The 13,321-nt window shown below is 37.7% G+C and overlaps 1 protein-coding gene across 4 annotated transcripts in view; it reads right to left on the bottom strand.

Moving 5' to 3' along the window:
- The window catches only part of LOC100706998 (zinc finger protein 385B), a 74,714-nt gene that overhangs the window by 10,437 nt on the left and 50,956 nt on the right, over nt 1-13,321 (bottom strand). For all 4 annotated transcript variants that reach the window (XM_005471300.3, XM_005471301.3, XM_005471302.4 and 1 more), the window contains one exon: nt 1,861-2,015. In XM_005471300.3, the coding sequence (XP_005471357.1) occupies nt 1,861-2,015 (155 nt within the window). The remainder of the gene's footprint in view (nt 1-1,860; nt 2,016-13,321) is intronic.

Here is a 13,321-nt window from a genome sequence, read left to right as displayed (position 1 = left end):
GCACAGATGTACAAAATAACTACCCACATTTCTTCCTTTGTACTTCAGATTAATTATGAATCAGTGCTGATTTTGCTGATTACTTTGATTAAATAAGATTGTAAATTTTTGCTTAGAGTCCTCCTGTGATTGAAAAAGTTACTGTGCCGCGTGTGATAAACGTAGATTTCTGCGACAAAGAGCTGTAAGTCTGTTTTTAACATTCTGTGTAAATTTATCTAAAGACAGCAAACTGTGTATATTTTTCTAAATAGGAGCTGAATATAAGCATGTTTTTAATCCCCACAGTAAAGCTGTGATATTCCGGCCATATTTTTAGCGTTAGTTGTCAGAGATGCATATTTATCCAGCCTCCCACCTGCCTGATACATTTAGCACTTTCCTCAGACTTTACTCATTACAGGTTTAAGCTGTGACTATAAAAGCCGCCCAAAATAACATGTGTTTTATGTGCCAGACAGAGGTGTTATATTTGGAATTTCTAATGTATGTTTATGATTGCAAGTAATTAAAAATGAAGTATAATGTGGCTATGCAGTTAGAATTCTGAGTTACGCTTGATGATTTGACCTAATGATGACATGAGCTTTCATATAACTGTTTAAACTGTTAAAACATGTTAAGTATTTCACATAAAAAATGATAACAATGTAAATTAAAAATCATTCAAATGTATTTGTTCATCTTAATTTTGGTGCTTTTTCCCTGTATGCTGACATCACAAGTGGTTGTCCTGAGTTTCTAAATTTTTGCAGACTTTTACTTAAAGTATAAAAGTCATATTCAGGCCTTTTGGAAAATACACTTTTTCACTTTCTTGTGAATAATTAGATAAAAAGTTCATCCTTTTTATTTGTCTACAGCAAAGACCACCTAAAGCTAGATCCAAAAAAGAAAAAACATTTGCTGTAGTGGCTCTGTACACGTGATTTCAGTGTGGCTGAAGTGCAGACTCGAACCTTTATTTCAAGGGGGTTTTACAAAAATTTAGCATTAACTTTTTATAAATAGTCCAACATTTTCAGAACCTTAAAAATAATCTTACAATTGCCCATCAAGCAGTTTCATACTCAGGTGAGGGCTGTCCCCTTGTTATTTAGTAACAAATAAAACAAACAGAATATCTGAAGTTGACTCAAAGTACTGAATTTGTATTTTATAGCTTTAAATAATCATTTTTAATATAAGGCTCAAATTGATATCAGTGTAAATAAGGGAGGCCATCATCATCATTAGGCTGAAGAACCAAAATCAGAAAGACCACAGAAGACAGCAAAAATGCAAGAATGGAAATACAGAGAATTTACAGCAAGGTGCAGAGCACTGGTCGGATTAGACTTATTCCAAAATTCTCTAAAAGAGCCCGCACAGTTGTGAAAATGATTTTTTCGGTCATATAAAATCAAAATTAACTCGCACCTTGTAGAAACTCACAGTGATGAGAAGAGAAAAGCATTTGATGATGTCCAGGGGTTCTAGACTTCATGCAGTCATTAACTGCAGGGATTATCATTTAAGTATTACAAATAATCTTTATATTTAAATATTAGTTTATTGAGTCGATTCCTAAAAATGATTTAAATTTTTTTTGTTAAGCTCCTTGAGCTAAAGCTTAAAGCCTGCACTTCAGTGGCATCTTGATTTAAAATCCACTCTGGTGGTGTGCAGGCACCTTTAGGCAAGATAAGCATATGTCCAACACAGTCTACAACATCATAAAATATAATGTGCAAACTGTGACTGATGACTGTTTCTATAACAAATGCATGGTAAATGATAAACCTAAAGATGTAAACGGTTAAGGAGCCAAAGTTGCAGTACATGATACATGTACGAGAGAAAAGCAGAATGGGTTCTTACCGTGTTAAAATTGGGGAAGAGGCTAAGCGGCGAGGAGCCGTTGACCCTGAGCGGCAAGAAGTGCTCCAGCTGGGCATGAGTCTGCTGCTGAAGGGATCGACCTGGCATGGGCAGGGAGCCCAGGAGAGGGTGGACTTGGTTCTGGGATAGTGCTCCTAAAGCAGGGATGATTAAATCAGAATAAATTCTGAAAAGACACAAATTTCTATTTCAGCCTTTTTCATTTTAGGCCCCCAAAGCTGCACATAATTCTACACAAACTAGGACAAAGAGTGATTTTAGCACATATCTGAGACCGAGACGCTTATCCACAGTGAACGATTCACTCGGTAAAGCTTTAATGACTTTAGTAATAGTGGGGGACAAATGATGAGATGCTTTGTGTGGCCTTTTCCTGCTTTACAAGTCTATAGTTTATCCTGACAAATGTCTTTGCCCTTTAGTATCTGTGATTGTCTCGGTTCTTCGTCTGAACCAGAAAACAGCTCAGTCAACATAAAGAGAAAAAGAATCGCAATGAGGTTTGATGTACATGTTCACCATTTTTCTATCTTATGCATACATTACTTTACATCTCACTGGAATTTCACCAGCACATTCAGCTTTAAAATCTCCTTCCACATGACCTCTTGTCTCAACACACTTAACTGTAGTTGGCCTAAATGCTTTAAGACTGCTCATGCTTTAAAGAGCAACATGGCAGTGACCTTTGTCTAGCCCCAGAGTAACATTAGTGTGTTCGCATTAAAAGCCACAGTTTCTTACATAAGCATGGTGATTACAGATCGTTTGTAGTGGCTGTGTATGGAAAGTCCTGAGGTTGTTCAGCTAAAAAGGTCATGTGTAAAATATTAGAATGTAATATAAAACTGGCTTCAGAACTTTGTTACACAAACTTTACCCTGTGATGAAAATAAAGCATCTTATTGACAAAGAGGTTTAAAAAAGACAAAATAAAAACACAATATTTTTATATATAGCGTAAGAAAAAAGGTGAGCTTTGCCTCTGCAGGACTGAAAATGATCAACCTGCATGACTGAGGATGGAGGATTAAGAGAAATTACTAATTATGGATTTAGAGAAGATAAAGTAAAATATAATGTACATTAGGCTTATCTCCAGCACATGATGATAATGCATATTAAGCATTACTTTCTTGAATGACAGAGAATCTGGAAAAAAAGAATTAAATAAATGGCAATTATATAAAATGTAATGTAAGTGACTGTTGTGACATAACGCCAAAACAAACTTCCTTAAAACTTCTTATTCATAAACACCTAAACATTTTCTCTAAATAGATGCAATCATAACGTTGGAGTTTAATGATGTTATATTTCAGTAAAAGCTTAGCAACCAGAAGGCAATTTTCCTCAATTTTCTGCTTCTTTTAACTCTGGATTTCAGGATTTATCTCTGGGGATGAGGCGGTTTGAAAGTCCTTGAGCATTAGCATGCTTTTACTAATCTGGTCCTATTTTCTAAAGTATTTGAGAAGAGCAGAGAAAGCAAAGGGGAGACTGGAAAGAGACGAGAAAAAAACAAACTGGAGAATGATATGTGAAAAGAAATGATATGACCAATACTGCAGAAGGAAGCTTTTAGTGGGCATGTAAAGAGAATATAGGGAATGATTTATTGTTCTGCACAGGTGCCCGAGTGTTTAATGAAGACGGCAGAAAATAAAGAAGCAGTGGACACCACAGCCTATCTTATTTTATCATTGCCTGCCACTGCAAAAGCCTCAGGGCACCTTCTTCTTACTGTGAAAATGTTAAAGTAAAGAAACCTGCCAGAATTTGTTTGGACATAATTAGATACTTTATAGGAAAGTAATGAAGGCTATAAACATGTGAAAGAGTGAAGTTCATGCTTGCACATACACTGCATGCTGCAGGGAGGTCTCATGAACCAATCCTTGAGGCCCAAGATGATACTATAATTCTAATAATGCATTGAACTTGTTCTGTGGTACCGTGGAAGCAGTAGTTTCTATGAAGACTGGACAGTAACAGAAGCATGATAAAATGGGCCAGCTAGTGTTGCACACAACAGGATCTGCAAATGTAAAAAACATATTAAGACTTCATGGAAATCTTTTGTGCGCTGGATAATCGGTGCCTAGTTAAAGACAGCCCAATCTCAACTAAATCGTTCTCAGATCATGTCAATTTGGCAATCCCTGTTTTGCTCACCATACAGACTTTTGACCTTTTTCAGCCAAAGCCAGCTCAAACACGACTGTCCACTCAAACTCAGACTTCAAACAGATCACAGAAACCACAAAGTTTCCAGTCCCCAAACAAAACTATCAGAATATTTGTTTGCAAATTTCGATGGCTGGCGGGTGTTGCAACAATGCAACAATACTCCAATAATGACAATAATTCTTGCTTATGTCGGTGCGTTGTACCACCTATCAAATTAAAAAGTCAGCTGCTCACAGTGACAATGTGAACACTGTCTTTGTTCATGATCTTAGCAGAGCATGAAATGATGCGCATATTTGTACCCATTTGATAAACTGCGTTCACACAGAAGGCAATCCAGTCATCACATCCTGCTTTGAAGGTGATGGTTGGCTGCTAGTGAAGAATCATATGGCTCATTAAATAATACTAATGTATTTACTGCCCTGTCACATGTCAATCAATATTGTCCTTCATTCTCATTGGTAGTTGCTTCAATTGTTTGCCTTAAAATTGAGAAAATCTCAACTTTTTCCCCCTCTTGAAGCATCGAACTGATATTATTATCATAATAACAAATAAATTTAAAAATGGGGCAGCACCGTCGCCTTACAGCATAAATATCCTGGGTTTGAATCCACCATCTGGCCAGTTACTCTGACTTCCACAGTCCAAAGACACACGGTTAGATTAATTGATGATTAATCTGAAAATTGCCCATAGGTGTAAATGTGAATGGCTTCGCTGTGTTAGCCCTGTGTTAGGCTGGCGACCTGTCTAGGGTGGACCCCGCCTGGATGAAGTTGAAATGAAAATGATAACTACATCGCTTAAAGACTAAATTCCCACATCTTATCAGCAACTGACCAAAGTGAAGTGAACACAATAAACTCAGTAAAGATGCAGAGAATAGCAAGTCTTGGCTACCAAATGACTTCACGTGTTGAGACAAATATAGAGGTGCAGCACAAATTAGCACTAAATTAGCAATAAATAAGAAAATCAACAATAAGCCAACCAATGAACATACTATTGGACAACAACCACCAACCACACCCTCTGTTTATTTGATGCTTTGCAGCTACTCCACTGCGCCAGGTATTTATTTGAATTAGAATTTGAAATGAAGAGTGATTAGAGCTGATTGTCACTATTTATTTGATCCTGCATTTTTAATGTGCTAATCTCCCTGAATATCATGCATGCATAAAACACACATGCTTTTGTTTTCTAATTCCAAATTCATTTACATGCTCCACCAGGACTCTTTGTGTCACTGGTGTCAATAAAGTGATTTGAACTGAATTAACACCGTATTGAGAGTGAATGACAAAGTAGCAACAAATGAGAGAGCGAAAGAAGAACAGAAACAGGCAATCACAGGCAGAGGACAGACCCTTTTCCCCCCCTCCAGTAGGCTGATGTGCTTAATCTCCCTGTCAGTATGACTTTTGGGGACAACGATTCCCTCTCCTACACAAATCTGTAATTGATCTTATTAATCTCCTATGCATATATTCACAAAACACATCAGGGCGAGACGTTTAATTAACTGCGTTTGGTGCTGAACAAGCTAGAAACTGCCATCAGCTGTGAGAATCTGTACAACATCTGCCGACAAGAAGAACATGCTTTTGACGGGACCTGTCTTTTTCAAAATTACCCATATCATTTACGTCCAGAGAGCATCTCAAAAGATTCACTCTGGCAGACTGGACAAAACAAACTAATGCCATGGTCACATTGTTTCATCCAGTCATAATGGGAATGTGTTAACCAGCATGGCTCTGTAAGCGTTAAGGAATAAAACGCTGTAACTTTAAAACTACAACCCAAACTCGTGAACTCAATTACTGTGTAATTAGGTCGGGTAGAGAAGAATTTAGTTTATGAACCATTTCTAATAACCACAGTAAAAGCATCATTACCAGTGACTATGTTTACATTGGCACTAATATGCTATTAATATTCATATAACCCATACTTGATACAGAATAAGTCTTTTGATATGTAATCAGCATTTCTTCCAGTTTGCTTTCTTTCTTTTTTTTTACCCTATCAGCTCTGTGTTGTACATAAACCAGGTAGCCAGACTTGAGATCGACTGCTCCAGCCCTTAGTCTGCTGGAGCAGCAGACTAAGGGCAGCAGACACCAACAGACTCGACAAACTCAACAAAAGGCCAGTGACATACTGGGGGTTGAGCTTGCAGACAATATTGGAAAACCCTTCACAATATCTCCATGCTGTGCTGTGATCAGCCACAAGAGCACATTCAGTCAAACTCTAAAAGTCCTCCAGTCATGATTACAGACTCACACCTGAATTATTTACATTATCTTGTATGTGTTGCATATAAAATTGTTTAACTGTATTGAATTTTTGAGTTTTTATTTCAAAACATTATAGTTGATATTTTTCTCTCTTTCATATTTATACTACAGTTTCTAACATAATTTTTTCTATCTGTCATATTTAAATTTTGGAGTGAGGCTGTAATGTAGCAATTTCCCCTTGGGATTAACAAAATATTCAGATTTTAACAGATTCTGATTTTCAGGAATCTTTCTTTTCACCGTTTCTGTGTTTATACACCACTTCACTTTTAATCATTTGTTATTATTACATTTTGGCTCCACAGTGTGTCCTTCGTCCCGCCTCCACCTCTTCACTTTCAACGGGTCATAGCAGATAGCCTCCCCCTTCCTGAACCTGGTTCTCCTGGAGGTCACTTCCTGTTAAAAAGGAGGTTTTTCCTTCCCACTGTCACCTAGTGCTTGCTCATTGGGGGTCGTCTGATTGTTGAGGTTTTCTCTCTATTACTGTTACAATATACTGTTACTGTTACAATATAAATCTTGAGATGACTGATTTAGTCCTATATAACTAAAACTACATTAAATTGAATTGTTTGATAGAATGGAAGAGGGTGGTACTGTCTGCCTGGACAAACACCACAGGAAAGCTTTCAAAAGATTTCAAAAGATTTTACATAAACCAAAAAATGTTGTTCACGCCTGTCAGTGGAAAAACATCATAAAATCACAAAATCCCTTAACAACGCCAACACATAATTAAATTATTTTATCACACCTATGAGTAAGGGGAATACACTCTTATACTTGATCATGGATGTACTGAGTAAAATTGAATTCATTCAAATGAAGCAGCATGTATGCAGACAAGCTTTATGAGCTTCCCCTGTGTATTTTCCTCATGCTTTTGCAATTCCAGGCATAAAGAGGACCATAGAGGATTGGCATCTTATTGGCCATGAGCATCGGGAACATGCAAAGCAGAAAACAAATGAGCCGTCTTCGTGTTTACACATGAATGGGGTGAAATAAAGTGACGATATTGCTCTTCTCAGCTTTTCAAGTGTTACTGGAACATTTGGGTCAAATTTGATAACTAACTTGCTTCATTTGCAACACTCAAAAAAACATTTTCCCTCATTTAAACCCTTTTCCTATAATTGTGGTTAGTTAAAATGCTTCTTGGGTGAGTGCATATCATCTAATGACAGCAGTAGTTGTTGCATCAAACAGCCCAGCATTGTTCTTGGGAGTCGGGCAGTATCTTGGTATGCATTTCTCCTTTCCCTAAATTAAATCCTTAAATGAAGGGCCTCACTCCTATAGCCTTGCACACACATACACTGCAGCATGTGGAGAAATTCAGAGCTCAACACTGACACAAGTATTGTTCACTCCTTTCTTGATACTATAAATGTAAATCCACCTTTCAAAATGAACCAATCCCTGCTCGCTAATCAGCATTCATGTTCTTTTTCTATGCAGGAAAGCTAAAAGTGTAGGTCACAGCAGCTAACCAACCCATACTGAGACAGGATAAAAGATTATGAGCTGAAGAAATTACAGCATGGTAAGAAAAAAAATGAGGAAAAGCTTAATCTCTATTATTTCCAAGATTAGTCTCTGGGTGACTCAATATCACAGCAATCACAGAGGGGGGGAAATGGCATCTTTTCATGAAGGGTGGAGGAAAAGGGGGGAGGGGGTGACAGACTTCCATAGCGGCAAATCACAGTAAAAGCATCAGAGGAAAGGCTTCTTTTGCTCTTTTCATGGCAAACGCATTTCCTGGGATTATCTGTCTGAGCCAGACTCTCTGTGTTCACTCTGAACCAACATGGTGGAGTGCAGGCACGCTCTCATTCCTGACACCAAAAAAAAACATCCCTTCTCTGCATGCCATTAATGGTTTGTGACATTAACGGCTGAATTAGGGCTGTTTCCTAATTTAGCAACATTTAATTCAAAAAGCACAGATTTCTTTTTTTTACCACTCTCAAACTACATTTAATGGATTATGGAGGCTTGTAGACTGTTTTCATCTGATTTGGTTTGGGAGACCAGAGTCATTGTTGTGAGCTGAATCTAAAGAGGTATGAAAACTGGAATAAACTGATGAAAATTTGGTCCCTGTTAATAAACTTGAACTGTCCTGACGTCAACTTGCAGGTATGAGCTTAAAGTCATCTTCACCCCTTAAATTAATGGGGTCACGATGAATCAGATTAGCTTTCTTGGTGATCTTTATTATTTCTAAGTTGGATAAATGTGGTTTATAGTAAGCAGCTGTGGTATTTAAACAATCATCAAGTACTATGCGTGTCAAAAATATAAACATTTTAAAAGCTAAACAGAACAGTCGTTTTTCTTAGCTCTTAAAATCTCACTCAATCCTTTCATTTATCTGAAAATTCATTTGGAGATATTTTTGAACTGAGCAGTGCCGTGGTTTTTAGAAATTTGTTGTTGTTCTCATTTTTATTCTTATTATTGTAAGATCTCCTCCCTCCTAATTTCTTTGAGTTTCCTTTGTCCATTTTCCCCTCGGTGTTTGTGTCTCTGCTGGATCATTTTGTGTTTTCTTGCAGTAAACACTTTCTTTGTGTAGCTTTATTCTTTGTACGTCCTGTCCTAGTATTGGAATAGTCTTTTTTGTTTGAAGAGTATGGCCAACTACCTAAGTCTATAGGAAAATTAACCCACTGCTCTTTCAATCTATGTTTGAATTTAAGGTCTCAGTTGCTAGTTTTTACAAATTATAGAGTTATAGATTATTGAATAAAACACAATATTATTTTTCTTAATTATGACCCCAATTAGAGCCAAAATGGAGGAAAACTGAAATTTAGAGTGGGGCTTCCTAGAATTCACTACCATATGAGAGTGCAGTCTCACTTAGTTTCTCAGATAAATCCACCTCTTGGTTTGCACTTCCAGTTTTCAAAACACCAAAATTTTGAAAACAAATTGTTGTTTTTTCACTAGTTTTGCATTTAGCTAGGGTCAGTGTCACTACAGGTAGCATGAAGTGACCTCTACGGGCTAAGCAACAGCACCCTGACTGCATTAGTAATTGGTATGAAATTGTTGGGCCCATTGTCAAACCTTCCCCTGGTGCAGTGTGTCCCATGCTCGCCTGACCTAAATCCACCTAAATCAACCTCTGGGACTTTATGTTTCGCTTTGTCCAACACCAGCAGGTTGCATCTCAGACTTTTCAGGCATACATACAAGCACGTGGGGGCCATACAAACTAATAAGTACCATTGTGAGTAGCCTGGCACATCATTTTTTCACTATGGTTTTTGGGGTGTCTTTGAATTCAGCCCACTGTAGGATGATAATTTTTATTTCTGTTATCTTTTTGTTCCTAACACATCATCCATATTAACATAGTTGTGTCTGTAAACAGAAAAAAATAGAGAGAATTTTTTTTTAAAAGGTGAGCTTGAAATTTTATCTCATCTTTATTCTCTTTAAAAAAAACGAAAAAAATGGCTACACATTTCTGACTCATATTCCTTTATTAATGAGTTAGTGTGTTTTTAAAAAATACATGTTTTGAACGCCTAGGCTGAGGCGCGTTCAGGTCCACTTTCTAAAATGGGACAAGCAGCGAGTTTCTGCTGCACATCTGTTATTTGTCTGTTTTAAATTGTTACATCTGTGTCTTTTGGCCTAATCTCGCCTGCAATTTACACGTTTCCTCCAGACATCGGTACCTCGCCACATCATAAATCTGAATTATCCGAGTTAAATTTTAACACGCTGTTGAGCAGGATGAGAGGCGCACTACTCAATGTGCTTCAGTTAATAATTTAAAATAATATAAAATTTTATTATTTAGGACATTAAGCATTTTAAAACACTTTGTACGTTGTTATGCAGAGTGTTTGACATCATAACTTGAGCATCTGCAAACATATTAAATTAAAATGAATGTAGTTAAAATACTTTTATGGTGACCACCATCTCCTGTATAACACAAAATATTTGAGCATAATTAACTATCTCACTATGGCCCCGTTTATACATCTAATCTAACATTACAGTCACGGCTGTGCAGTATATTCTATATGGTGGGATCTTAAAATCAGACTCTTCCTATATCTAACATTAATCTTTGAGTTAACTCTGTCATTACATTAGTTTAATCAAAAAGGCAGGATTAGGAATGTGTAGCTAAAAAGGAAAAAAAAAGTATCCTCTGTTGATAGATTTGCTGTTAAGCCTGCAAAACATATTGTCAAATAATGAAAATTGAATGGTATGTTTTCCAGTCCATAATGGCACGAAGCACACAGCTTTTCTGAGTCATAAAACAGAAGTGGTTAGTGCACTGCGCTTTTGCAGTAATGATGATGCCATTCGTTGCTTACACAACGGGCAGAGAGCTCGGTATTTATGATGAGCTCTGGAGGATGAATTAGCATCCATTAGGACTGCCATTGACAGCTCCGTTAAGCTCTCGCCGCTGGAAACAAAAAGTGGAAAGTGAAGGCCTAATTTCCATGATGGCTTGAAATACTGCCCCCGCCATGCTCTGTGTGGTTTTTAAATAAATCATCTTTATTGTGACAAAGTACATTTAGGCCACAACTGGCAGCCAACAGGCAAGTTCTCCTGCTGGCTGTCAACGTCTATTTAAAGTCATACAGACGCAGCTGGCAGAGCCAGCGGCTTCATGTGAGTTTCTACCTGCAGGGCACCATCCAACCCAGATCAGGCTCCCCGTGGTAATCTGTCCTACTTTCACCTAAACCACTGTGGGCCCATTTTCACCCCAGGGTCCATAAACCCTTATTGAATTTGTTCAAGGTGAAATCCAGGACTAGTGTCCTCTGGTCAAAGGAAAATCACAGGATACCGTTGTGGACACAAGCTTCAACAGCATGTAAAATCCACATGTGGAAAAGAAAAAAGAAATCTCTCATGTCTCCATAACCTTTTTATTCTTTTTAATCCACAAAGCAGCAAATCAGCAAGCAAATTTCATCAAACACAACTTAACAGAAGCTGATTCACTTCGTTTTTTTGCATCTTATCTGGTCTAATGTTAATACTACAGCAACATATTAGAAATCAGGGTCTCTGGTGAATTATGGGTAATATTTTGAGTATTACAGGTTTGATTTTTGGTGACAGATTATTTGAATTGCTATCTTTACGTCACAGACTTTGTTTAAATGATGTATTCTCCGAAATAACCACAAAAGATAAACAGGCACCAGGAGATAAAGCTAATCTACAGGGAAATTAACGTGATTGCACTATCAGGGCTGCTCAGTGTGTTTTGTTTCCTTCACTGACCCTCTGCCCTTTACAATGCATTCTGCACATCATTATCAAATAAACTGCCACCATCTGCTTGAATTGAGATAAGCTTCCGTCCAATCACACCAGCTGAACAGCAGTTAGCAAATGTGTAGCACATACTTATTGATATTTAAAGCCTGTGCGCAGCTTTATCCGCCTCATGAACTTAGTAATTAGCAGCTTTCTATCTCGATGCTCCTCTCTGAGCTGCAGTAAATGTGGGTGTCTGCCTGATGGAGTGAGTCTGAAGGCTGGTGCCTTAGTGGCTTCAGAAAGGACAATCTAACCTCGAGAGATCTTCATCAAGGTTGCATTAAAGACGGCAGCTGAATTTATTACAGATCTATTGTAATACTTTTTACGGTTTTGCTGTTTACTTTAGTTAAAAGGAAATAGGTTTACAACAATGCTGCAAAGTTAACAGTCACAGAAAATGAATCCCTGCACCTTAACAGTCTTTGTCTAGTCACAGCTTGATAACTGCAGCAGACACGATTTGGCTTTCTTCAGTTGGCAACCTAAAGGTTGATGTATTTTCTTTAGCCTTTCCAAAACACAAAAACAAAAGCAAATCTGCTTACTTGAAAATCTGGCTAACAAGCTAAAAACAAATGCTCATAACACACATTTACAGCACTTCTTTAGCATTTCACCACTTTGCGAAAGACTTATGCATATGTAATGCTACACATAAGAACAGCTGAAAAATGAGAGAAATGTGAAAACTACCTGCCAAAGGTTTTACAAAGCCACCATTTTATGATTTTTACTGAAATTTAATTAGCTCAGGTCCAGTGAATAAATGGTAAATGGACTGGTTCTTATATAGCACTTTTCTACTCTATTTGAGCTCGCAAAGCACTTCATACGACACGCCTCATTCACCCATTCATACAGCACTTTTTCTATCTAACATTCACATCAGGGGGGAATCCATGATTCAGCATGTTGTCCAATGATACTTGGTCAACAGACTAGACTAGAGGAACCAGAGATTGAGCCGACAACCTTCTGAACAGTAGATGACCTGCTCTACCTACTGAGCTAAAGCCCAGTAACACTAAACAACACACATGTACAGTGGCTAAGGTAAAAAATATAAACATTTTATGAAGTTTAGCTTAAGAAACTGGTCACTTGACAGCTTTCTTGCAGCAGTCAAGCATAGAATTAGTTCATTGTCGTGGTCCATGAGATCAGTTAATACCCTTTAAACAAATCTCATATGGGGTCCACTATTCATATTGCTTTGAGTTGCAGACAGCTTTGCTACCCGTCTCCAATCCAGCCCCTCCTTTTATGTTGTACCCAACTTTATTAATAGGATATCTATGAAGGGGAGTTGCGGCCTATCCCTATGGAGGTTGCATGGCTGCTTCTCAGCTCAACTTCAAGCTTCAAAACAATGTGATGCATATTTTTGTGTACACTTCACTGCAGTTGACCTAATCATGCACAAATTGTACCAGTTTATGACATGAATTCAGATAGAGAGCATCTTAATTTGCAGTCAACCTTTTTTTTGTGGGCAATGTCATTTCTCCTGGCAGCTGCATATTTTAGCAGGTTTTGCATTTCGCTGCTTGATTTCCAAGGCACGTTGTCAGAACTGGAGACACAATATTTTCATTCCTGTCAGC

The sequence above is a fragment of the Oreochromis niloticus genome, linkage group LG8, assembly GCF_001858045.2.
Source record: "Oreochromis niloticus isolate F11D_XX linkage group LG8, O_niloticus_UMD_NMBU, whole genome shotgun sequence".
NCBI classification, from domain to species: Eukaryota; Metazoa; Chordata; class Actinopteri; order Cichliformes; family Cichlidae; genus Oreochromis; species Oreochromis niloticus.
Note: the sequence above shows the minus strand (reverse complement) of the source record. Positions and strands in the feature narration are given on the sequence as shown.